The sequence below is a fragment of the Larus michahellis genome, chromosome 18, assembly GCF_964199755.1.
Source record: "Larus michahellis chromosome 18, bLarMic1.1, whole genome shotgun sequence".
Lineage (NCBI taxonomy): Eukaryota > Metazoa > Chordata > Aves > Charadriiformes > Laridae > Larus > Larus michahellis.
Window position 1 is genome coordinate 326,614 of NC_133913.1, and position 25,859 is coordinate 352,472.

Here is a 25,859-nt window from a genome sequence, read left to right on the forward strand (position 1 = left end):
GCTCTAGGAGCTTGAATTTTTCCTCTTGATCGTAGTCATTTCATCTGCAGTTTTGGAAGTGTTGGAATTTCCATTGCTCTCTGCCTCATCGCAATTTTTGTAAGCTTCACTTTGCTCCCTGCATGCGTGGGAGCTGTGGCAGTAAGCTGGCAGGGTTTAACCAAAAACTGTTATCCTGGTGATTCATAATCTAACACTTTTGCTCCTGCCTTTTGGGAACTCAGCACAGAAATCCATTGCTTTATTGCATCTTTCCTCATTTGACTTTGCGGGCTCTCTGAAGGGCTCTGGAGCTGCTGGGGATCTCAGTGATTCTGGCTTGGAGCTTCAGAAGAAGAGGTGCGGGGTGATCCGGGGGCTGATCCTGCAGCTGCTCTGATAATAGAGGATCCCATTGAGATGAGGAGCAGCTGCAGAGTCTCTCAAAGGGCTTCTGTTAAAAGGAGGAGCTGGGGGATGCCAGAAAGGAGGTCGAGGAATATTTTAAAAGGACTTGACTTGCTGTTTAGAAATCCAGGATGTCAGGACTTCTAGTGATGAATCTGATGCGTGTCATTGGGGTCAATGTCTGGTGTTTGGTTTTTTTAAAATTCCTTATCTCTTCAGTGATGTGGCTTTTGGTGGTGAAGCAGGTAATGTGTTAGTGTTTGATCCTCTTCAGGTGCAGGCCAGACCCATCCCTGCTGCATCCGTTTGTGCCAGGTGAGGTGGCTCGGAGGCGGCTGCTGGGGTAGCCAGAGCTCTGCAGGTGCTGTAACACTGATGGGGTTATGTGTTCTCTGGGGTGGGATGAGCTTTGTGGAGACTTTGAAGTTTAAATCAGTTAACGGCAATGCTCGTGCCATTTGTAGCCTCAGTTCTTTCCTCCAAAGCCCACACGGAAGCACATACTGGTTGGGGAGTTTCCATGCTCATGTCCAGACTTTGGCCTCCCCGAGAGCTGTGCCTTCACACTCAGGGATCCGCTGCCTGGGTGCAACCCCAGTGCTCATAACGCATCGCGGGTCTGGAACCTGATTTTCTCAAGCAAGACACTGAGAAGTCTTTATGCATCTTTTTTTCAGTATGACACTAGAAAAAATAGGTTTATTTAAATTGCATCTCGAATTTTAATTTGCAGACTCATGGTGAATGTAGCATTTTGGGAACAGGAGCGGGTAAGTAGTCAGTCATCTGAACTGGCTCGTGCACAGAGGAGAAGATGGAATATGGTGGAAGAGCAAAACTGTGTTGGATGTTTCTAGTTCAACAGACTCCTTCGGTGCACCCCCTATTAAAGGTGTAAGGGGGTAAGGTGGGGTGAATAGCTGCACCAGGGGTTACCTGCCAACTGCTCTTCCGAACACTCGTCGAGTAGATTTCTTGGGAGGAGAAAGAGTAGGTGCCTGTCTGCCTTCTGAACACTGCCTGTTTATCAGCGATAGTGGCATAGGTGTATATATGTATAGGTATAGGTGAGTGCAGAGGTGCAAGGCTTCACCTGTAGACCTATATGGTTGATTTGGGGGGGTTCACAAATGGCTTTGACAAGAGCTATGTCTTGCATTTCATGTGTTTCATGTTAACCCTCCATGAAACCAAAGCTTTATTGATAGTCTCTCTTCACCAGAATTCAAAGAAATTTCACCGGTTTTCCCACCACCACCTCTACAACTCCAGAATTATGTGGTGCCTTTTAGCCTTTCAGGAAGTTACTATTGGCTGAGCTGACTCATCTGGATGGGATTTTGTTGCTTGCCTGCTGAACTTGCCTGGTTTTGAGATGTCCAGTTGTTTTTGCTGTGTGGATCCTGCTAGAGAGACTAAGTGAGCAGACTGCCAAATATCTTTATTAGGTGTCTGAATTAAACCCGTGCCTGGTGTATGTTATAGAGGCAGATGAGTGGGACACTATTCATAGGCAATACTGTCTGAGTGTATGTTTAGCAAAATGAAAATGGTTTCTTTAGGAATAAAAATGTCTGTTTACCACTTGAAAGTGCTGTGGGATTGCTGCCTACGTGGTAGTGTTACAGCAGAGCTGTTAACAATATCTCTGCTTCTTTCCTTTGCTGCAGGCAGCACATAATGAGTGTGGGGGTCTCCTCCCCCCCCTCCAGTCTTATTGGTTGAATATCTTAAGTGCTGTGTTTGCTTTAGCAGTTGGTATCTGGTGGGGTTTTGTATCCTGAGGGATGGGTATAAAGGCTTTCGTTACTAAAACAGTGGTTTGTGATGTCTGCTCTTTGAGTTTGCTTTTATGCTGTTTAACATCTGTAGTTTTCCAGGGGGTGCTTGAGCAAATGAACAAGGGACCCCCAGGTTCATAATGTTTATATCCTGTACCCAACTTGGAAGTGAAAAAGCCCATCTTAGAGAAGGAGTATCTGAGTAGAAGTAGCAGCTCGGTAGGTGTTACCTTTCCAAAAGAGAAACAAAACCCCTCAAGCAGGGGTGCAGAGTACTGTCATGGGAAAATTGTGCTGGTGCACTGTGCAAACAGCTGCTTCAACAAGCTTTGCGTTTCCAAATTTTGGAATTCATCACTGTTAAGTAATTCTGCCTTTGCCTTCAGGGTTTTGCTGTGGGTAAGCAGGCTGAGGGAATCAAAGGGTTAAGCACAGGCAGGGAGCTGTAACGGGGAAAAACAGTCATGTAGGGACTGGTTGAGGGATGGGAAAACCTTGAAGATGTCCTGCTGCTGCACTAGCCGGGAAGAATCCTGCCTCTGTCCTATAGAATCAAATCAGTCTTTGTGCAAAACACAGCTGAATACAATACGTGGCTCAGGTTTGGAGGCAAAGCATTGCAGGTGGCTTTGTTTAATGTAGAACGAGTTCCTGGCACAGTAATTGGAGCCCATTCATGGTATTGCAGTCCTCAGCTGATACGGATCATACCTTCAATCTAAACTTGCTGCTCCCAGTTTGTTAGCCTCTGGATACGGGTGTGGGAAAGGGGAAACAAAGGACACATCTATAACTAATCTTGACTTGTGTTGACGTTCTATGGGTGAAACAAGTTTTTCCCTGCTTTAAAATGCTGGAGATGACATTTAAAAACAAATTTGCAGGGGGAAGGGATGGGCCTGTGCAGACAGTTTGGTCTGTCCCTTCTACAACAGAATGCTCCAGAGGAACTAGGAAGCTCTCGGGTCATTTATCCTGGGTGGATTTTTATTTCTGAATCTTTCTTTCAGCTGGGGCTTATCTAACACAATTGCCTGGACCATAGCAAAGTTTTCAACGTTTGTTGGGTGAGTAGAGAACTGAAGGAACCTGGGCACCTCTTTGTGCAGAGAAGAGGCAGTGCTGTGCCAGGTGTGGGAAACGTTTTACTGTCTGACTGCAAAGGAAAAAACAAGTACTTGGCCTAGCCCTGTGAGAGAAATAATGTTGAGCACCAAAGTGCAACGAGTTCTCTTTATGCAAAGCTTGGATGTTGAAATACTGCGTAAATGGCAGCGTTGACTACGCTGAGCTGATCTTGGCACTTCCCTTGTGGCTCCTGCAGTTTAAGATTACAATACTAATTTAGCGGGATTCACAGTTGTACAAGAAAGATCTCCAAGCAAGACCAATAATGTTGAGCCTGTAAAAATATTGCTTCTTGGAATTTATATTAAACGGGCCGTTTTGCATTAAAAATTAAGCTTGTGGTGCTGCCATTCAAACCACCTGATAATGCAGGGTTGACTGTACAGGAAATGAGGAAAATATCAAAGGAGGTTGTGTGGTTAGCCCATTCTTTGAAAATAACGGGAGATAATTGTTTCCATGCTCGCGTGGATCCTGCTGCATGGCTCTGGGCAAGCTGCCTCTCCTCCCCGTGCCTCAGTTTCTCATAGTTTGTGTGCCACCTTTCAGGCTGGAAGCATTGAGGAACAGGAATTGCAGAGTTTGTGCGGTTCCTGGCATGCTTGAACCTGAGGCTGCTGCGTGCAGCTCTTGTGTGCATAATGCTGTTGTGCTTGCACTGTTTAGGCCAGCTGTAACACTGAGCTAATATTAGCTTTGGTATCCTGCTTCCCAGTTAGAAAAGGCACTAGGAAGGTCATCAGAAGGTATATCAGATGTTGTAATTTATTATTTTATTTTTTCCTTGCTGAAAAGTTATTTCAGTAGCTTCATGCTGGGCCCTCCAGGCAGATGGCTTAACTGCAACTAGCCATAAAGACGACTATGCGCATGGGAGAAGGGCTTGTCATAAAGCGTTGATGTGATTTATGTAGTTATAGGAATATAAAGGGCAGGAAACCTTTTTCCTTGTTTTCCCCCTTGTCTGTAACTGTAGAAGTATCAAGGATGTCTTGTTCTGTTTTCATTTTACTTTGTTTTATCCGTACTGGAAGATTTCCAGTCAAAGGTTTCTCATCTTGAGAGCGAGAGCCCTGCCTTACGCAGTGATCTTGATTCCTAGATGCTTATTGAGAATGGATTTAAGTAGGCTTAACAAAAAAGGGAAAAAAACCAAACCCACAGCTCTTATCTTCGTTGCTTGGCTTTCACTTTTGTGATACAGGTGACATGGGTGATGCTGGTAGCTCCTTAGTCATCTGTATTCTCCAGGATCAGAGGGAACAAGTCCTAAAGGTCTAATGTTTGAACAAGTTTTTGCTTGTTTCAAAACCACTCTTATTGTTCATGAGACGCTGCCTGCCCATCTGGTTTTTTCCTAGTTCTTACTTAAATTTCAGAGCATGAAGCCAGTCCAGAAGCACTCCCAGCCTGTGTCAGTGGGTGAGAGATGGGCTTGCTTGAAGACCCCACCAAAGTGGTGCCTTGCATCAGGCTGGATTTAGGAAATGTGCACTTCAACCAAAGGCTTTGAGGATGTTGAAATTCTTCAGATTGTTTTATCATTTGAAAAACAAACTTTGTAAGTTAAAGGTGAAGAGTTCAGTTCTTTTCCTCCATCAGCTGGGTCCATCAGCTTCAGTTTCAGGCCTTGAGCTGCGTTGGAGGGAGTTGCTGTTTAACAATGTCTGTGTCCAAAAAAAAAAAAAAAAGACAGCTTGAACTGCAGTGTCCCCTATTAATTTCCTTCAATGATATCTGCAGATGCTGTGTCCGCTGGGCAGCTCTCTCCAGCTGTACTCGTAGCGCAGCTTGTAACCAGGGGAGTGATTATAAAGCCTGGAATTTCTTCCCTTGCACTCCCAGGCCAGCGGTGAAGCCCTCGGGGCCGGTTCAGCGAAGGCTGCGGGGCAAGTCACTGCTGGGTGGTGTCAGATGGGAATCCAGGTTCCCAACCTCGGGTAGGACCCTCTTTTTCCTTGAGTTTTTAGCTTTCCTGATGCCCCCCCTCGGTGGGTTGCTCCTTTCCGCCTTGGTCAAGCGCTGCAGCAGAGCAAGGTTCTGGTGGGGTTTTTTAAAGGGCTGTGCTTTGGGAACAGCAGGTACTTTTTTGGGTGTCTTGGGCTGTACGCGTACGGTTTGAGCAAGAGTCATGAGGGGCATTGTGGTTTAACCACAGCTTCTGCCTCCTCGCCGGAAGGTGCAATGGATTTCAGTGCTCTGAGGGTTTTGCATTTCTGTATTAATGTTGACTGAAATGAGCAAAGAGCTATGAAATCCCATCCTGGCATGGGTGTGAATTTCCCTTCGGTTGTAAATCGTCTTTAAAGGCAAAGGGATTATTGTAAAGTATTGAGAGAGATGTAGAATACTTCCTTTGCAGAGACATGAGGTGAAGAGACTTGGTGCCAGAAGTTGCTGCTATGGACACGTTAACTCTTTTTGCAGGAGCAGCTGAGGGTTGTGGGTATCATTACCTTTTAATCTGCCTACAAATTCCAGGTTCATTCTCCTCTTTGAAGCCCCTAATGTTCAAATTGTTCTTTTTCTCTCCCCATACATATCAGTTGCAACAGGTTGTCTTACTGCATTCTTCTTCCCTGTTGCATTACTACTGAACATAACTTTCCTGTCTCGCTTTTGGGATAAAGCGAGATTTTTCTTTTCCTAGAAATGCAGGCTGTGTCCAGCCTCCAAGGTTGCTTGTAGTCATCCTGCTGCTGGTCTTGTACTGCAGATCTTCTCTGCAGCCCTGCTTGGCTTCGTCTTCTGGTGGGTTTTTTGTGGAGACCCCTTGGGTGGTGGGGATTTACAGCCCCGCTTGTCTTTTGGTACCACGAGTAGGTGCATTCTGGCAGCTTCTCTGGATCTCCTGCTCCATTTCTGGTTCAAGCTTGAGATCCTCCCCATGTCTACTCCACTTGAAATGACCTGGCTGTATTTCTTTGTGGAGATAACATGTTTTTTTCTCTCCAGCTTCTGCAAACTTTCGTCTTAGCACCTCTCCAGCTCCTGATCTTAGCTTTATTCCTGTCTTGGTAGCTAGCTCTGACCATGCCGTGAATTCCCATGAAATGCTTCTATTTTCTAGCATGTTTGCAGATTGCTGTCGTGTACTAAGCACAGGGTTTTAAATTTCATTAGGAACAAGTAAAACTGCCTGTTCATCTCCTTTTGGGCTTTCTGGGATTCCCACAGCAAAAGCATTTATTCCTTGCATAATCCTGCATTGCTTTCAGATTGTGTGGTAGATGAAGGTCCTCTCCGGGAGCACTTTGCAGCAGCAGCATGCGATAGCAGCGCTTTGGTGAGCCACGAGGAAGCGCCTGGGCTGACTGCGGTGGTTGCAAGGATCGTTTCTTAAATCTTCACGTTTCTTCTGAATGTGGAGAGAGTGCAGTAAAGGCACAATGCTGGGAAAAGGCAATTCTTTCCCTGTAAAGATTTTTAGTCTTTGCTACGTTAAAGATTGGGACTGATAAAAAATAACTGATTCTGTTGCATTTCCTCAGTGAAGCATTCATGACACGCAATCTCCTTTACCTGCTCCACCTGGAAAAGAAAAAATTAAATAAAAACTGAGGCTGTATTTCTGAAGCTTGCCTGCTGCTGAGAATTTTTTGTCCTATTCGGCAATAACCTGTCGGGTAACTTGATTCAGCATGATGAAACCAGAGAAATTGAAATGAGATTTGAATGGGTTGTAACGTTGAAGCTTCAGTTTTGGTCTTTATTTCACTAATGCTTCCGCTGCTTGACACTGCACTGGAAATGCCCGGTTAAAGCGGTTTTGGTCCTCAGAGGAGATCTGTTTTCTGATCAAGTGCCGTCTTGCAGCGTGAGGTTCGATGAAGCGCGATTCCCTGACGTGGTTTGTGGATCTCTCACACCCTCTGGAAGTCCTGCCCATGTCTCCTGTCCAGTTACATTTGAAAACAAGAGGAGGAGAGGGGAAGACACTGGATTTCTTGCTGTCTACCAGCCTCGCCTCCTGCTCTGTCAGACCGGAGCCAGCAAGCGCAGGGTGATGCTATGGCCAAGACCTGCTCTACACCAAAACTGTCATTACAGCTGTAACTCATTAAGCACAATCCTTCAGATGGCCTTAAGCTGCTCTTTTAGTGCTCTGGCATGGTAGGATGGCTTTTTTCCTTTCTGCTGGAGGAGGCCCTGCCCTGGTAACCACCACAGCGTCGTGTCCCTTCTGCTTGTGCACCTGAAGTGCATCTGAGTAGCTGTTGTGCAAAAAAAAAACCCCGTTTCGTGCAGAGATCTCGCAGCTAGATTGTCTAGGAAGATGTTGAAGATCAAGGAAGCGGTGCTGGGGTGCAGTAGGGGACACTGATAGACATCCAGCAGCCTGGTTTGGTGTGAATGTTTTGTCTGAAAGATGTTTCTGTGTCACAGGGTCCTGCTGTGGTTTGACAGGCCCATGAGAAATTCAATTAAGGCCTTTATGTTATCTCACTAGCCCCATCCCCCAAGTCAGGCGCATCGTCTGAATAAGATGATGTGTTGTAAAGAGCATTAGAAGGTATAGATGGGGGAAGCTGATACAGAACTTAAATAACTGGCAGTAATTTCTGTTATACTGGGGTGGAAGATATTTGCATAAGTTAGTTATTGACAGAGTTGCTTAAGTTTCATCTCGGCTAAACTGTCCCTGACAAATTCTCTCTCAAAAGCTTAAAAATCTTGCTTGAGCCAATAGCTTGGAAACCATGCCCAAAACCATTAGGTACGCCTTGATATTGGAGTGTGCAGGGGAAGCTTCCCTGCCTGGCGAGGCCTCAGGCAGCCCGTCGTTCCATGGTGAACTTGGAAGCTGATTATATTTAAACATGGACTGTTATTTTATGCTTCATCACTTCAAGATAGACCTTTGGAGGGACGTATTCCAAAAATGTCAGGGTCTGAACAGCATGTCCTTAAATTTCTAAACATTCTTCTGATATGAAAGGGTCAGTTTCCCCAGGGTGAAATCTGGAGAGGGAAGGAAGAAAATTTTACAACTCCAAAGAAAGTAGTAATGGGAACTTTAGTTTCGCTTGTCATTGTTTTTTTGATTCAGCTGTAAGTATTCCTTGTTGAAAAGTGACCCCAGAGATTTTTTAAAAGTTTACTAAGGCTTTTATTTTCTCTTTTTGGATGCAGAGATTGGCTGGCCTACAGAGACTGTTTAGGAAGCTCTGAGCTTCACGGGGTTGGGAATTCTAGGGCCACTACAAATCCAGAACTCCAGTACTGGAAACGTTCTCCTTTTCAACGCCTGCATTGCACCAGTCTCTAACTTGGGGCTGCAGGAAAGCCTCCTGCAGCAATTGGAGGCAGCCAAATGGCTCCAGGAGATACAGCGACGGTTCTGTTATCTGCAGCAGCTTTACTGTCACATGAAAAGTAAAAGCGCCACAACCTGTTACTTCTCAGCTGTGGAGCTGCCTTGGACCAGCTCCAGAGCCGGTGGCCAGGTGGCAGCTGTGCAAGCTCGGTGCGGAGGGATGATAATAGTACCGAGCTGTAAACAGGACGCTCCACCCTGCCCCGGCGCCTCTCACGCGCCCTCCTCCTCCTCCTCCCCAAAACGCTGTGCTGTGCACGCAGCCTTTGCACCGTAAGGAGGGGCAACCCGTGTCTCCCAGCTGCCCCGTGCCCTTGGGGCTTCTCCATGCTGCCTAAAAACAAACCAAATTTTTCGGTAGTGGAGTAGAACTTCATTTTTCATGAAGTACATGCTGTTCATACATGAATAGCTTTAGACGTTTGTCGGCCATCGTGCACAACTGATGCAGATGTCACTGTAGGAGGCCGCGTCTCCTCTGCTCTCGGTCTTGTCTTTTCTGGAGGCTGATTTGTTGTCCTGTTGAAGGTTTGGAGTTGGAAGGTGACCCCAGTCGCTCTGGATGGGATGGTTATATCAAAAAGGTCCTCTTGGAGAGCTCTGGCAGGGGGCCGTGTGCTGTCAAAGTAGCGTGGGAGAGGGGCTGCCCCATTGCGGTAGCGTTCGGTTCTTCTGCCGGCAGCCTGGCTGGGGAGGGCAGCATGAGAGGAAGAGATGGCTGAAGTCATACGTAATGGAGATGCAAGTAACATAGCCTGTGGGGGCAACGAGGCACTGAAGAGGAAGCTGCACATACTAACAAGTTTCTAAATTAGAGCTCGTGGTAGCTGACTTGCTGTTAACTGTTGGGAGCAGGAGCGTGCCTTGAAATGCCAGCTGGACCCAGGACAATAAGCCTTTAATCCAGTGTGGACCTTGCGAGGTGTGGCTGTCATGCAAGGACTAATGCTTCTCTTGCCCTCCCACGTGGCTTTTTGTTCCTACCCTTTTTTCACCTAGAACTCGAATTCCACTGCTCAAATGGTATTTTAGCTGATAAAAAGATGTGTTTAACAGGCCATGTCCCTGGAACAGTCCCAGCGCTGAGCCTGCAGTGGGTGCCGCAGCACCTTTGTATACGGAGGTATTTGGCAAACAGAACATAGTGCTTAAGAGTTTTGACACTAGTTTTAGTGTGGTTAACTCACTACCTGCCTGCCGTGCCCTCATTTTGGGGAGGAAGAAGAGAATGTCTGTACACAAAGCACCTGGAGCAAAGATCTGTGCGTGGCCTTAACATCTTGCCAGGAGGCCACAGGGCTGGTTCTAATATATGTGGTAATTTGCATGTCTAATCAAAACGAAATGTGAACAAAATTTCCTGCTGGCTTGAACTTGCCTCTTTCTTGCTACCTTGTTGGGTTTGACAGTAACACCTTTTTTTCAGCTGCAAGGGTGAGGACAGGGCTGCAGAGGAGGGCGATTGTGCTGCCTGCACATGGGCCAGGCGTCGAGCCCATCGAGTTCGGAGCTGGATGGGGCGCGATGGAGGAGATGGGCAGGGAGGGCAATCAGAGCATGTGCTGTGTCCCGTCCTCCCCGCTGTAGCCTGCCAAGAGGGACTGGCTCTCCGTCCTCTCTGCTGTTGGCTTGCGGTGGGATTGCACTGGTGTGATCACTGCTGACACACAAACTTAACCAGTCACATTTACAAAGCTTCTCTGTTAATCACGTTTCAGCTACCATTATGAAAGTAAGGTCTGCACAGGCGATGTGACAGTCCCGTGGAAGCTGGGCAGACCCAGAGCTCCTGGATTTGAGCTTGGGCCCTGCCAGCAATGGATTATGACAGTGAACAGGTTGCTCGTCTTCCTTTCTGCTCTTTGGTGGATCGATGCATGCACCTACAAACGCACTAAGTGCTCATGTAGTCCTGCTGGAGGATCCAAAACTTTTCAGCTGTTCTCTTGTCCTGCTTGAAACCGGAAGGGAGCAATAGCATGCTGCCTTGGGGGACACTGAGGCACGCAGGCTCCCTTTTGCTGTTGTATCGTACCATGGGTAAGAGCCTGGGTTCTCCCGAGCAAGCATTGTGCTCCAGCTAGTAAGAAAATACGGCCTTACAGACAGTGCAGTAGTGGGGGGTTTTCTACAGTGTTCATGCAAAAGCACTGTGGACGCGCTGAATATTTCACTTGCTTGTGTAGCAGCTCCCTCGACTTCCACTGGAATGTCTAATCAATGGTTTCAAGCAGCCGCTTAAGGACCGCAATAAAATCTCCTCTTCTTAGAGCAGCAATCTCTTGGTGATAAGCATGAATGCGGCGCTCTGCAGCGGAGTGGAGGAGTGGGTAGGAGGGCAGTCGACCCACCAGCCCTCGCTGGCCCGCTCCACTCAAGTGCTGTTTCTGTTGCTGCTTGTTTTCGATAGCTGACGTGGAGCAGCAAATCTGCCCGTGCTGAGGCTGGGCAGGGCCTTGGCAGAGCCGAGCCGCTGCTCCTGTGGGAGTGGGAACTCGTGGGGTATGTTAGAAGCAATAGGACTCTGGTTTCGGAAAAAGAAATGGACTTCTGCAGGCTGGATTGCTAGTTCCCTTCTCGTGATGTTTGCAGTGGACGTGGGCTTGTTAATTGTGAATCTTGGCTCTGGAAGTCTTAATTTTCTTTCTTTTGCCCCTTGTCTAGCTAGCGTTCCCTGCGCCGCTGCTGTTGAGAAGACCTGCCGTCCCCGGCAGCCCCATGTGCGGCGCACCTCTTCGCTGGACACCATTGTGGGCTCCTACCTTTTGGGACAGTGGCCAAGGGACACCGAAGGAGCTCCCGCTTCGTGCATGAATGACAAAGCTACCCAGGTACAAACACCTGCAGGCTGCCCTGAAGTCTCTGGGCCATCAGAGGGTTGCAGAACTGAAACGAGCTGTGTAAACTGGGGGTGAATAGGGAAGGCATTGAATTGCCATCTGTGCAGCTGCAACTTTCTAGGAAGGCTTTTTTTTTTCCCTTTTTGCTTCTCAGCTTCAGTTGATTCCACTTTGGTGCAGAGTTAGAATTTCCTTGGCCTTGTTTGGAGGCAGATGGCCTCTGGCTTTCTGCTCCAGTACTGGCTCAATGCTACTTTTTTTTTCCCCTGGCTTGCTGTTCTGGGCCAAGTCCTTATATAAGGCTGGCGGGCTGCGTGCCACACGCTGCGAGAAGTCAAGGGTGCTCCCGCAGAAGGGCTCATGAGTACAAACGGCGAGCGTTCTGCTGTAGAATGGAAAAGCTCCAGACCTCGAGGAACTCTTAGCAACCTGTAAATATTACTGTATGGCAGCAAACAGTGCTTGCCTATCTGCAGAGGTGAAAGAATTTAGAAGGATAAGAGCATCCGTTTGCTTAACAAGTCGCTTATTTAGCACATTCAATCTCTGTTAAGTTGCTGTTTGATCTTTGCTATTCAACAATTTATTACTGGGCTGTTTGCAGGAAATTCTCAATTGGATTCCAACTTCCATTGTCCTTCTCCAAAGTATTCTTGCCTGCTTTTGTTTCAGTTCTAGTGCCCAAGAGCACTGCGGAGGGCAGAGGGCACGCTGGAAAGGAAGGGAAAGAATTTGTCGAACTTTATTTTTGAGCCAGGGAAGCACACTCTTCCTTTCTGTCTTCATCAGCAATGGTGGGAACACCTAACCCCACTGTTTTGGGGCTAATTAGTTTTTCTTGCATGTGTCTCTTTTGAGGAAAGGGTTGGAGAAGAGGGGGCACATCTTTCTTCCTGGAATGGAAGATACCACTATGTTAATTCAGCCTCTGCTGAGTGTGGAGCTGATGGCTCCTCTCTGCAGTGAATGGGCCAGGTGTGCCACAGTCTTTGATCAGTTATCTGCAAGTGTCTTCCAAATGCTAATTTTTGCCTTGCAACACGCCTGTGAGACGAGCAGTAAGCAGTGATAAACCTCTCTGCCTGTCAAATGACTTATTTGTTGAAAGCCAGGAATAAAGTCCTGGCTTCCAGACTGCCCTGTGTATTAACGAAATGGTCCTCATCGTAACCTCCGGGATTTTGCCACTCCTTCCATGTTTTCAGGCTTAATAGTGACCAAACTTGGGACTTTCTCTGCTCGCCGGCACATGTTTACTTCCTTCCTTATTCAGCTACTGATCAGCTGTTTTGCAGAGCTCTGTAGATTTGCTATCATAAGGTGGTTAAGTGAGAGATACAACTGCAGGTGCTCGCGGTGGGGGTGAGGATGGCAGCACTACACATGAGTGGAGCTCGTGGCTTTATCTTGCTGTGCAAAGCATTTTTTTTTCTCTCCTTTTTCTGAGGAAGCGGTTTTGCCACAGTTAGTACAAAAGGTTCTGTAATTTCCTTCTGCCGTGACAGTCTGCCTGCGAGAGGTGGGACACTCTTCGTTTTCAGGCCTTCCTATTGCAAACAGCATCTTTTCTTCCTTTTTAGGCCCTAGTTTCCTTGTGAGCACCAGTGCAGTGCTCAGTGCGCAGCGTGTCACGGCAACAGGCTGTGATCAGTGGCTTCTCAAACAGGGCTCGGGAGGTTTCCAGGGACTTGAGGAGAGTTTCCCTCATGTCCTGCTGTACAGGACTGTTCGTAGCAGCTGGAGTTCAGCTTCCCACAGATTTGCCTCGTGCAGTAATGTGGGACAGGGCTGCGGTCTCGTCTCTTAGACCTCTGCCTCTTCTCCTTAGCATTCTTATGTGCCTGATCTACAGGGATATAAAATGACACAATGTGTTGGGATAACGGCCAAACGGTGATGTTTGAGTTGTTTAGGAGAGAGTATCTGAGGTAGGAAAGAGATCAGCTGTGCCATGTGCTGAAGCTGCAAGGATGGTCGCTGCCGTAGGATTTCCTATCGCCGTGGCCTGTTCCTGGGCTCTGGCACGGTGCGGGGGCAGCGCGGGGATGGCTCTGACCCACGGCTCTGAGCTTGGCAGGACCTCAGAGCAATGGCTGGAGAGATTTCTGCTCTCGAACCAAACCGAACGCTGTAAATCGAGCAGAAGAACTTGTCTGCCACAACGTCTGCTGCTTACAGGCATTGCAAAATGGAGACCGAGACAACAAATGGTTTCAGCTGTAGGGAACGCGGTGTGCTTTGCTTGCAGCGGTATGTGTAAGGAGGGAGTTCATTCGGAGCCTGTGGAGTCAGGAGAGGGTTGGATTTCTGCCTAGAAATCACCTGTGTCCCTTTACAGAAGGGAAACCTGGTACCCCTCTAGGTAACTTGCTGTGTTCCTTTGGTTTAAACAGATTTTAAAACCTGTTTTGAGAGAAGAGGCTTCTGTCATCCCTGTGACTCAACAGGGTTGTTTAAAACAGCTGCTGTTCTTGCAGTAGCCTCTGGGGAGATCAGTTAAGCTGCTTGGAGAGGAACCGTTCTCAGGCCCTTGCACCTCCTGGCAGGCTGTTGCTGAGGATGGAGCAGGGAAGTATCATCCAAAGCCTCCCACAGAAATGGCAGGCAGCAGGGACGCGGGGTGAGCGTTTTGAGAGACACTGAAATGTGATGTTGGGGAAAAAATGATGGCTGGTCTTGAAAATTGTGTGCCTTTGGGACCATTCCGATCCTGGAGTCTCCGCTGAGAGGGCTGAGTTCAGTGGAAGGAAGTTCACACCCTTTGCTGATCAGATTAACAGCCCTTTCGGATTTCCATTGATATTCAAAATGTAGCTGTTGCTTGGAAAACAGCTGCGTAAGGTGGTGCTGAGGCTGTTCTTCTGCATGAAGAGCGTCAGCTGAGAACTGCCAGCCCTGCAGAGTGAGGGATGTGAGCTGGAGAGGCAGCTGGGCTCCTCCAGCGCTGCGGCAGCAGTCGGTCTGCAGCCCAAAGGCCGGGTTTGGCTACGCCTTGGAACTCCGATACGGGAGCCCGAGGTCTCAGAAGCGAGTTGTGTGTTCTCACAGTTGGGTGAGGCTTTTCCTCTCGGTAATGCTTCTCCCTACAATGAGTGCCTGAAACCCTACGTCACCGTTCATCAGGCAGCAGCCCCTGCAAGCGGCACAGGGGGCGGCTGCCGTTGTTTCTCTGGAGTAGTGGCTCGCTGTGCTTTATCTCGCCGGGTACTCGTGGTGATTATGCCACTGACTTCTGGGCAGGTCTCTGGCCACATAGGTCTGCGAGGTCCAGTTTCCCGATAGGCACAAATCTGGCCAAAAGGAGTTTGTTCTGGCTGATAGAAATAGATGGCTGTGTCTTGATCACGTTACTGAGTATTGTATTAATGGGGGATAGAATCATAGAATTGTCAGGGTTGGAAGGGACCTTAAAGATCATCTAGATCCACCCCCCCTGCCCTGGGCAGGGACACCTCCCACTAGATCAGGCTGCTCAGAGCCCCGTCCAGCCTGGCCTTAAGAACTGCCAGGGATGGGGCTTCCACCACCTCTCTGGGCAAGCTCTCAGTCCTATTCCTGGATGCAGGAATAGGACTGTGAAGGGGCAGAAGTTGGTCACTTATTGTTGGGACTCTACCACCATCTCTAAAGCAGTAAATGTTGTGATTATTCTCAGCCGTGTTTCTCGTCACTTCAGACTCCAGTGTCCTGGCATGACGCGGAAGTGGGGAAAGCCAGCTCCGGTGCTCACAAGCGTTCTGCTTCTTGGGGTAGCACAGATCACCGCAGAGAGGTAAAATAGACCCCTCCCGCTGCTTGAGCAAGATCTGGGTTAGTTGCTAACGTATAGGAGGCTCCTGCTTGCATGGGAGGGGAGTGGGAGGACAGGATGCTATTGAAGATGAGACCGTAGCCCTCGTTCTCACCCCTAACGCTCGGATTCAACTAAAGACTGCTCTTGCTGGCTTCCTCTAGCAGGCAGCTGTTGTAAGTGCGTTTCTCGTCGGTGTCGTGGTGTGTGTGGGTTCAGCAGCGCCCGGTTCCTACCACTCTGTAGGTGGAAGATAACCCAGATCCACTAGAGGAAGGGCACCGGCCACATGGCAGCGGGGGAGTTGTGCCGAGGCCGTGCGAGTACCTCTGGTCCATCCTTTGAGAGGTGGCCGGAGCTGCTGCTTGTGTGATTGAAACCAGCTCTATTTTGGCACTTCCTTGTGGGTCGGAAGAGAGGGGGAGGAGAAGGACAAGGCGTGATCCTTTTTGGTGGTGGAGGTGTGTTGGCTTGTCTGGTTCTGTAGCTGAAACTTTGTTTGCTAGATTGCCAAACTGAAGCAGCAGCTCCAGCGAACAAAGCTAAATGGCAGAAGTGGCAAAGAAAAGGAGAAGAGCTCCCCGCTCCAGGGGGACCATGCTGTCCTTGGATCGCTCAGGGTACGTTCACATCTACCCCTGCTCTGCTGTCACGTACGTCCTAGTGAGGTGGAGAGCAAGCTCTCCAAGCGTCCGAGCTGTTCTCAGAGTTCTGCTCTCGTGCCTGAGAAGGGAGAATTTTTTTGTCTCCCCCCATCTCTTCACCGTGTCCCTGTGCTTTGATCTGCGGTCAGTGCGTTTACATGACTCTGCTGTCGGTCTCCTCTCGTCAGCCTCCTGGAGGGCTTTGGCTGAGCCCGGGAGCGCTGTGGGAACAGGATGTAACTGCTGAGTTTGTGCAGATGGAACTCTAACTTCTTTGATTCTGCATTGTTACAGGACTCTCCTTCAGGCTTCCTTTCTCCATCTCCCATTTTGAGGCTCAGCCCCTGCTTGCACAGGAGCCTGGAAGGGCTGAACCAGGAGCTGGAGGAAGTGTTTGTGAAGGAACAGGGGGACGAAGAGCTTCTGCGGGTAAGTGAAGGTCACAAGATGGCCCTGAATCTTCTGGGTGGTCTTGGAAGTCCTTTCTTCTCAAGAGACTGCCCGTCTCTGTTTCTCGGCCATGGGGACGGTCTCTGTGTCCAGCTTTAGTTTAACTGGGTCAAGTGGCTGCTGGCTTCCCTCCTTGAACCGTGCTGGTGCTGTGAGAGAGCAGCCAGTAGCGATCTCGGGATCGATGATACCTCATTGACAGCTCTAAGAGACTGTCTCAGACTGGCATCCAAAGGCTAGTTAGTGCTGTGCGGCTGTGGGAGAAGCGATCCCAGACAGCTGACGAGCTGAAGTGCGTTACGGGATACGGAAGGGCCGATGTCCTTCTGGCTGCGGAAGGCTTCCTCGCTCCCCAGAGCGGAGGCTCTGCCCGTATCTGTATCCAGCGCCCCAAGGAGCCGCTGTCTGTAGGTGCAACTGCTGTTAGGCCTCTTCGCTGGCGACAGGGGTTTCTTGCTCCATTAAGACTTTGCTTCTTCCCTAGATACTGGATGTCCCAGATGGCCACAGGGCTCCGGCGCCTGCCCAGAGGGGCTCTGGAGATGCGTCCCTGACTCTGGAGCCCAGCAGTGGCAGCTGCAGCAGCCTTTCTCTTTCTCCTTCCCCTTCCGTGCCTCTCCGCCTTTCTCCACACACCCCGGTGAGACCGGCAGCAGAAGAACCCTCCTCTGCGGCGGACGAGGCTCAGCCAGATCCAAAGGAGAAAGGTAAAGACTGAAAGCAGAGGGGCTGGAGGTCAGCAGGGGACGAGGGGGGCCGGTGCTACCAAAACCTCGGTGCAGTGGCTCCTCCCGCTCTGTGTGCTGGGTTGGGAGCGGCAGCTGAGGTAGAAGAAAGGGTCTCAGCCGGTTTGGCTAAAGTGTAGCGGACTTTTAAAGCTCCAGTAATTACCCTCCGGGTGGGTGGTTTCCGGTACCAGATGGAGGATGTGAGCTGGGAACTACACAGATAAACTCTTGCGGCTTTGGGGTATTGCAGCCTGCAGCCCCAGGGTCTCAATGAACCCGTTCTGTGTTGAGTTAGAGCGCTGTTGGATTCTTTTAAATATTTCTCACAATCTGTCTTGTCTTCCCTGCTAGAGGAGGGCAGCCCTTCACCAGTCCTGGCCTTTGCTTCTTCTCCTCGGCCCAACCACAGCTACATGTTTAAACGGGAACCTCCGGAGGGATGTGAGAAGGTCCGGGCCTTTGAAGAAGCTTCGTAAGTATGAGGAGTTGTTGGCAGAAGAGAACTCCTGTGAGCCTGGTCCTGCGGGAGGATGCTGGGGTGGGGGCGGCTGAGGCTTCTGTTGGTGCAGTTGCCCCCCCAGCCCTGTTGTAAAAGTAGGGAGCAGCCTCTGGGAAAACACTCAGAGCAAAAACGTGGCTGCTCAGGCCCCGCTGAGAAGAGCAGAAGGCTGAGTTCTCCACCCTCAGACGTGCGCAGAAGGATCTTGGGATTCCTTGCAATAGGTTTTTCTCGGCCAGCAGAGCCTCTTGAGGAGAAGCGGTGGTTCTCCTATAAATAAGTGTGCTTTCCTAACCAGCCGGGCGCTTCCTGCTGCTCTGTGCCTCAAGAGTGGCCCAGCTCGCAGCAGAGGCAGTTCGGCTTTTAGTCAGTCTCTTTGAAGAGCACGCGTATCCGGGTGTTTTCTCGGTGCCCTTGGAGGTGTCTGTTCTAACCACATCCATTTGCTGTCTCTCCTTCAGCTCCCCCAGCCCAGATCAGCCGTTTCAGCCTTCCTGCCCGGATAAGAACAAAGTGCACTTCAACCCCACCGGTTCCGCCTTCTGCCCCGTCAGCCTGGTGAAGCCTCTTTTCCCAAACGTGGGTTTCCTCTTCCGGGGCTTCCCAGCTTCTTCCAGCGCTGGCGTGGGCACGTTTACATCCTGCCAGCCCACAGCCCCCGCTCCCTTCCTCGGGGTGCGGAAGGACGCTGCAGTAGACGGCTTCAACGAGGCCTCCAAGTCTCCTTCACTGAATTACGAACACTGGAAACGCGGCCAGCCCGAGGAGAGCGTCGTCTTCCACAGCTCTCTGGTGGTGTGAGGCCTTTGGGAAAGGCAGCCAGCAAGAGCAGCTCCGGCTCCTCGGGGTGTCTCTGCCAGCCTGTGGAGACTGGTGCCTTGATGGTGGGATGTGAGAGCCGAGAGGCGGCGCTGGGATGGAGAACCACAGCAGGCGTCCTCTGCGGGTGATGGAAACTGTGAAGGACAGTGTGCCACGGGACTCCTCGCTGCTGGAGAGGCTCACTTCTCCGAGCCTCCCCTCTTCAAAGCACTTTCCTGTGTTGAATTGTCTTTGTTTCCTGTGTGATTGTTTTGCTGGTGGGGGGCAGAGGGAAACTCCTGCTTCGTGGCTCTGTGGGGGAGGTTGAGCTGGGAGAGTTCAGCTGGGGCTCCTGTAGCCCCTCTCACGCCTGCGGCTGAACCCTGGGGAGCAGGGGTGGGGGCCGGCGCCTGTCGGGCAGCTGCCTTTGGATGTGCCGGAGCAGAAGACGTTTATCTGCACTGTTAAGACAGCTCATCTCCCTCGGAGCACAGAGAGGAGAGCGGTGGATCCCTGACCGTGCCTCCCCGGACACCTTCACCCCTTGGTAGAGGCTGGAGCGCTGAGAATCCTGCGCCGAACGGGAGCGCAGGTGATACGGTGCAGGTTTGCACAGGTCTGTGCCCCGGGGGGAGGGAGGCAGAGGCGTGGGTGGGGAAGGGGCTTCCAGGTGCCTCGGCCGCGCTGCGGGACGAGGGGCTGAAGTGAAAACTGAGCACAGCAAAGTCCCCGCTGGGGGGGGGTTGTGGCTGCTGTAGAGAACCCCCCGCTGCTCCCAGCCTGGCCGGGGCTGGCTCCCGGGGGGGGACGGGCCCCCTCTGCCTCGCCCAGGGTCCGGCTGCGGGGTCAGTCCTGGCGCGGTGCCTTCAGAGGCAAAGCGGTAACACGGGAACGTGGATTGTAAAAGCCTCTTGACAACAAAAGTATTTGATTTTTGTGTTCAGTTGCAAAGGCTCTGGGTTGTACTGAAGAAGCCTATTTTCTTGTATCTGATGTAGAAACTCTATTTTCTTCCAAAGACACTATTTTTGCAGCTGTTTGAAGTTTGTATTTTATGTATTGCAAAGCTTAAAGGAGGAATGTTGGCTCTGGAGTTCTTGTCCTGTGTTTTAGAGGGGGTTTTGCCGATGCTGGTATTGCCAGTTAAAAGGAAACAAAATAAATATTTCAGGCATCCCACGCGCCTCTTTGGGATTTAATATATTGAGTCTAAACCGGAGCGTTTGGCAGAAGCCGCTGAGGCCGTGGACGGGCTCCGATCTGGGTTCTGCTGAAAAACGGGGCTTTGCCGGGGCTCAGCGGGAGGGGGCCGGGTCCCGCTGTTCCTCCGCCGAAGCCGAGCCCGCCCCGAGGCTCGGGGAGGCGCTGAACCACCGCCGGCGCCCTGCACCGGGCGGCGTTTCAGCAGAGAACGGGGCGGTGGGCAGAGCCCCCCCCCGGGGCAGAGGACGCGGGCGGGCTTTAGGACCTGCGCGGCGCCGCCGGAGGGTGCGGCGGCCCCGCCCCCTGCCCGAGTGCGACGGCGGGAGCGCCAACCAGGTACCGCCTGTTAGCTTTGCCCCCGGCCGCGCAGCCAATCCTCGCGCTCCACATCGGGTTGCGTCACGGCAAGGGCCGCGCACGGCGAAGGACCCCGGCCTGGGGCTGCCCCGGGCGCTGCCTGCCCCGAGGGGCGCCCCGCCGCCGTGACCGCGGCCAAGCCGGGGCGGAGGCGGCCCCGGGAGGGCCGCGGGGGGTCTCGGCGCTCCCCGCCCGGCCCGGCCCGGCCGGCGCCCGGCGCCGTCCGCCCGTCTCCGCCCTGCGCCGGGCCCGGCAGCGCGGCGGGCGGGCCCCGGGCGGCGGGCGGGCGCAGAGCCGGGCGTATGAGGCAGCCCGCTCCGCCGCCGCCGCCGGCCGCGCTGCGGGATGTGGTGCTGGACGTGCCCCCGGCGCTGAGCGCCCGCCCCGCCGCCATGGGAGGGAGCGGCAACGGCGCCGTGCTGCCCGAGCGCCTCCGCCTGCCCGTCTGCTTCCTCGGCGTCTTCGCCTGCTACTTCTACTACGGCATCCTGCAGGAGAGCATGTCAGCGGGGCGGCGGGGGGCCGGGGGGACCTGGAGTGGAAGCCGCAGGGGGGACCGGGGACAACCGGGGGTGGGAGCAGGCGTGGGGGGGACGGAGGACCGGGCGGAACCGGGGCGAGGGAGCCCCGGGAGTGACCGGGGGGGAGACCCGGGGGGACCGGAGGCAGGGGGAGCCCGAGGGGGGAACCGGGGGAGCTCCGGGGGGAACCGGAAACGGGAGGACTGAGGACCGGGGGGAACCGGGGTGAGGGAAGCCCGGGAGTGATGGGGGGATAGGGCAGAGAGCCCCGGGGGGAGCCCTAGGGGGGAACCGGGGAGGGAGCCCCAGAGGGGACCGAGCGGGGACCCCTGGAAGGGACCGAGGGGAACAGAGAGTGAGGGGACCCCAGAGAGGGAGAGCCCTGGGGGGGAAGCGGGAGCGGGGAGCCCCGGGGGCGGCCGCCCTCACTGCAGTCACAGCCGGGGGAGCCTTCCTCGGGTGGCGTCTCACCGTGTCCCACTCCCGCAGCACACGGGGACGGTACGGGGAAGGTGCAAAGCAGGAGAAGTTCAAGTACGCCCTGACTCTGGTCTTCATCCAGTGCGTGATCAACGCCGCCTTCGCCAAACTCCGTAAGTCAGGGCTCGGGAGCTGCCGGCTGGGCCTGGGTGCCTGGGGCTCCGCTGCTCGGGGTTGTGCCCCTCTGAGGGGACAGTTGCCACCGCTCTTCGGCAGAGCGTGTGTTGATTGGCCTTCATGTCTCTGGGGGTATCCTTCATAGAATGGTTTGGGTTGGAAGAGACCTTAAAAATCATCCAGTTCCATCCCCCTGCCCTTTAAGCAACCGGGCTGGTTGCTCAACCTGGCCTTGAACCCCTCCAGGGATGGGGCAGCCACAGCTTCTCTGGGCAACCTGGGCCAGGGGCTCACCCCCCTCACAGCAAAGAATTTCTGCCTCACATCTCATCTCAATCTCCCCTCTTGCAGTGTAAAGCCCTTCCCCCTCGTCCCATGGCTCCCCTCCCTGCTCCAGAGTCCCTCCGCAGCTTTCCTGGAGCCCCTTTAGGGACTGGAAGGGGCTCCAAGGTCTCCCCGGAGCCTTCTCTTCCCCAGGCTGAACCCCCCCAGCTCTCTCAGCCTGTCCCCACAGCAGAGGGGCTCCAGCCCTCCCAGCATCTCCGGGGCCTCCTCTGGCCCCGCTCAAACAGCTCCGTGTCCTTCTGCTGTTGGTGCCCCAGCGCTGGAGGCAGCACCGCAGGGGGGTCTCCCAGAGCGGAGCAGAGGGGCAGAATCCCCCCCCTTGCCCCACGCTGCTGGGGGTGCAGCCCGGGGTGCGGGGGGTTTCTGGGCTGCCAGCGCACGTTGCCAGGGCGTGTTGAGCTTCTCACCCACCAACACCCCCAGGTCCTTCTCCTCAGGGCTGCTCTCCAGCCATTCTCCGCCCAACCTGTACTTGCGCCTGAGATTGCCGTGACCCAGGTGCAGGACCTTGCACTTGGCCTTGTTGAACTTTGTGAGTTTGGCACGGGCCCACCTCTCCAGCCTGCCCAGGTCCCTCCGGATGGCATCCCTCCCCTGCAGGGTGTCGGCCCCTCCACACAGCTTGGCGTTGATGGCAAACTTGCCCCGGATCCCACTTTGCTAAGGTGCTTCACGATGGCAGTAGCTATTCGTAGCTCTCCTGACTTTCCTCCTCTTTGTCTTCCTTCCAGTGATCCATTTTTTCGATGCCGTCAAAGCAGATCGCACACGGAGTTGGCTCTACGCCGCCTGCTCGCTCTCCTATCTGGGCGCGATGGTCTCCAGCAACTCGGCGCTGCAGTTTGTCAGCTACCCGACTCAGGTGGAGCGGGGGGCCAGGGGAGGTGGCCTTCGGGAACAGCCTTGCGCTCCGTTACCCCCTTGCACTCAGGGTGCCCACAGCTGATGCTGTGGAGGAGCCACCTGCTGAAATGACACAGAGGGAAGCTAATTCTGACGCTTGTTTTCCCGTCGATGCAATTCTGGGGCTGTATCACGGGGTTTCAGTCAGCGCTGGGAGTGTAGGGAGGGGCTAAAAGAGCTCAGACTGTTCCAGAAAGGGAAGAGCAATCCCTAGAAGTTACGGGAATTTGCTAATTGGGAGTTGATGCTAATGCTGGGGGGCTTGAGATTGAAACCTTCACCATTAATTCAGCAGTTGCCCTGTGGTGGAGTTTTTTATCTTCTGTTTTTGAAGTATCTGGTGTGTTTCATTGGAAGGGTCCCTCAGGGTGGTCTCATCCCGTATGGTCACCCTTGCATTGCCGTGATCTCTCTCGTTGTGGGCGGGTGATGGTATGCAAATAGTTAATACAGTCTTTCTTTTCTAGGTCCTCGGCAAATCTTGTAAGCCCATCCCAGGTAAGCAAATATCACATTTCTTCTTGTATATTTATGTGGATTTCTTGTGCCCTTAAGGAAGGCCTCAGCTGTCAGAACGGTGCCTCTCCCCTTCTGTTTGCTCTGTCACAGGAAGAGCAAATGGTGTATCTTTTTCCGTTGGGCCAAGTTAAAGTCCCGCAAGAGGGTTTTGGGAGCGGTTTGTGATGTTGCTTCTTTTCAGTCATGCTTTTAGGAGTGACTCTGCTGCGGAAGAAGTATCCCCCGGCCAAGTATCTCTGCGTCCTCTTGATAGTCGCAGGCGTGGCCCTGTTTCTGTACAAACCGAAGAAGGCGGCTGGGAGCGATGACCACGTCTTTGGCTACGGAGAGCTCCTTCTGGTGAGTGCTGCCAACGCAGAAATAACCCTGGCAGGGCTGAGTTGGAACGAGCAGTTACAACTCAGATAAGGCCGTGTCCTTTGTACCTCGCCCGTACCCTGATGCTGGTGTGGAAACACTTCTGCAGGAGGACACCTGGGCTTGAGGGTGTGCTCTCAAGCTGTGGTGTGAGATCAGCGCATGACTACACATGTACCCCTCTTAGCGTATGTTTTGAGGCCACATAATTGCTATTTAGTAGGTGATTGGGATGTAAAAAAAGAGGGAGAATGCTCAGGGTTTTCCCCATAGAGAAGAAATGAAGAATGAAGGGTTTTTCTGTTGTCTCTTATCTCTGTCTTTTCTGTTCCTAGCTGCTGTCGCTGACCTTGGATGGGCTGACTGGTGTCTCACAGGACCACATGAGAGCTCACTACCAGACGGGTTCCAACCACATGATGCTGAACGTTAATCTATGGTCCACCTTATTCCTGGGGGCTGGTAAGGAGCCCCCTGCGCAAACCACAGCCACTGCCCCAGAGACTGCCCCGGGACTCCCCGTGGGAAGAGACCTCGTGTCAAGCTCCAAAAAAGGGCCTAGAACGCTTTTTGCAAAAAACTTTGTTTTGGTTTGGGGCTTTTTTTGGTTGTTTGTGTGTAAAGTCGGGGTTCTCAGCGCAGCTCTCCTCACGCCCACCAGAGGACAGCGCTTCACGCAGAGCGGGGCTGCCCGCACCCGCGTTCACCCTGGGACACGGCTCCCCGCGCAGGCCCTGCAAACCGCAGGGGTGCAGCTTTCCACTGCGATTAGGGAGTAGCGCTTCTCATTAATCGCTAGGGACCGTTGTGTCAGAATTGGCTCTGCAGCTAATGAGTGCTTCTTTCATCAATTAACTACGAAGGTGATCACTTTTTCTCCTGTTCTCTGTGTTTTCCACTGTGTAGAATTCAGTCTTTGCTTCTAGTAGCTGCTGTTGGGTTATGAGCATAAACTGAACTTACACCAAGTAGGCGGCAGCTACTCGGGCTGCCTCTGGGCTCGTAATTCACGCTTCTCATCTTGATCTTTCTTCCAGGGATATTGTTCACTGGAGAGCTCTGGGAGTTCTTGAGTTTTACGGAACGCTACCCCAGCATCATTTACAATATCCTACTGTTTGGCCTGACGAGTGCGCTGGGTCAGGTAAATACGCTCCCCTTGTTCTGCTGTCTCTGCTGGGATTTGTTTGCACAGTTGGGAGATGCCAAAGTAACGTTGCCTCACTTTCCATCGCTGTGGTTGGTGCTTGCTTTCTGTCCAGGCTACCTTCAGAGTAAAACTGCGTTTGTATGCAAATAATGATTTGAAATAAGATTCTTTCATCTCTGGCTCGATGGCTTTTCATCTGAAAATATGATCCATGTTGTGCTTTTTCCAGTCAGAGTGACAAAAGGCATCTATTTGTTTTTTACAGAGTTTTATTTTCATGACTGTGGTATACTTCGGACCTCTGACTTGTTCCATCATCACCACAACCCGCAAGTTCTTCACCATTTTAGCATCGGTCATTCTATTTGCCAATCCCATCAGTACGATGCAGTGGGTGGGGACGGTCCTGGTGTTCTTGGGTAAGTCTGGGAAGGAACCAGCTGAGGTCTTTCCCCTGTTAACTTCAACTGAGATGATGTATAGCGAGGGCAGAGCTAACAAAAGATCTAATCGTATTAGAACACTCTTGGTGGAAGAGTGTGTTGGTTGCCTCACCAGCGCAGGAAAATAGCAACCTAAATCCCAGCAGATCTATTATGTCTTTTTTTTGTCCCTGACACTGGGCAAGTCACTGCCTCTGAGTGACCCTTAGTAAGTTAGTGCTGTTAATCTGGTATTTCACAAAGTTCTTGTGTTCTGTTTGTTTGAAGAATGTGCACAGAGAATTTCTTCACACGGATTATTTTATCTCATTGCAGGCCTTGGACTTGATGCCAAATTTGGAAAGGTAGTAAAGAAGACATCGCATTGAGGAAATGGTTGATCTCAGCAGTTGGAATGAACTTTTAATTTATTGTCTTGTACCTCAAAATCTGTTATGAAACTGGACTCAGGATAGGTAATCAGAAGGGGAGTGTTTGGAATTTTTTTTGTTTTTTAATTCTAAATTGTCTTAAAAGTGTAATACGTTAGTTTTAACTGTAATTAAGTTTGGTTTTTTTTTCTGTAATCAAAGCTGCGTTACTAGATCCTAGCAGCAGGATGAAATTCTTGCCTTAACAGGAAAAAAACCTTCATATCTTTATTAAAGAAAAACAGACAATGGCCACTTTTCCAGAACTTTAATTTTGGTATCGTTGGCTGATCTTGGGCAGAAACAGCACACCTCTCGCCCAGGAGAGGGATAGTCTTAGAATGATGTTCGTTCTTTGGTGCACCCTGGAAAGATCCCTGGATTAAATGCCTGTGTTGAAGACAACCCCCTCTTCTGATTGATTGCATGATTTTTTCCATAACTGAGTTGGTGGAGCAGCCAGTTGGACATTCTTCCATTAGGATAATATGTGTAAACATTGAGATGCATTATAGCCTTCATCCGAGCCCTTCTAAAAGAGAAGCAACTCTTGGCATATGTAAAAGTTTACAGGAAACCTGTTTAACCAGTGGGGCCCGAATTAATTCTTTTCATCCCCCCTGCTGATGAAGGAACAGGACCCTCTGCTGCTAAAACCCTGCCAAGGTTGTGTGACAACGGCTTCTAAA

The 25,859-nt window shown here is 51.6% G+C and overlaps 2 protein-coding genes across 18 annotated transcripts in view; both read left to right on the top strand.

Moving 5' to 3' along the window:
• The window catches only part of FAM117A (family with sequence similarity 117 member A), a 32,808-nt gene extending 13,264 nt beyond the window's left edge, over nt 1-19,544 (top strand). For 5 of the 17 annotated variants that reach the window (XM_074562337.1, XM_074562336.1, XM_074562338.1 and 2 more), the window contains 7 exons: nt 11,278-11,444; nt 15,130-15,225; nt 15,750-15,863; nt 16,182-16,316; nt 16,822-17,044; nt 17,417-17,537; nt 18,026-19,544. In XM_074562337.1, coding sequence (XP_074418438.1) covers nt 11,424-11,444; nt 15,130-15,225; nt 15,750-15,863; nt 16,182-16,316; nt 16,822-17,044; nt 17,417-17,537; nt 18,026-18,365 — 1,050 coding nt within the window. In that variant the 5' untranslated portion in view covers nt 11,278-11,423 and the 3' untranslated portion in view covers nt 18,366-19,544. Of the gene's footprint in view, nt 1-3,178; nt 3,236-6,514; nt 10,654-11,277; nt 11,445-15,108; nt 15,226-15,749; nt 15,864-16,181; nt 16,317-16,821; nt 17,045-17,416; nt 17,538-18,025 lie in introns of all 17 variants that reach the window. The other 12 variants (XM_074562328.1, XM_074562326.1, XM_074562327.1 and 9 more) reach the window with 4 other exon arrangements.
• A 649-nt stretch (nt 19,545-20,193) lies between these two features.
• On the top strand, nt 20,194-25,421 carry SLC35B1 (solute carrier family 35 member B1). Its single transcript, XM_074562385.1, has 9 exons — nt 20,194-20,427; nt 20,936-21,039; nt 22,120-22,250; nt 22,759-22,789; nt 22,992-23,149; nt 23,503-23,629; nt 24,205-24,311; nt 24,583-24,736; nt 25,076-25,421. Exons 1-9 carry the CDS (start codon nt 20,228-20,230, stop codon nt 25,126-25,128), a joined length of 1,065 nt encoding a protein of 354 aa, XP_074418486.1. The 5' UTR covers nt 20,194-20,227; the 3' UTR covers nt 25,129-25,421.
• Nucleotides 25,422-25,859: the final 438 nt, after the last annotated feature.

Bases quoted from the DNA above. Each gene is read 5' to 3' on its own strand.
- SLC35B1 (XM_074562385.1), top strand. From the start codon at position 20,228: ATGAGGCAGCCCGCTCCGCCGCCGCCGCCGGCCGCGCTGCGGGATGTG. The intron at 22,790-22,991 runs GTAAGCAAATAT...GCTTCTTTTCAG, and splicing joins ATCTTGTAAGCCCATCCCAG to TCATGCTTTTAGGAGTGACT. The intron at 24,312-24,582 runs GTAAATACGCTC...TGTTTTTTACAG, and splicing joins TGACGAGTGCGCTGGGTCAG to AGTTTTATTTTCATGACTGT.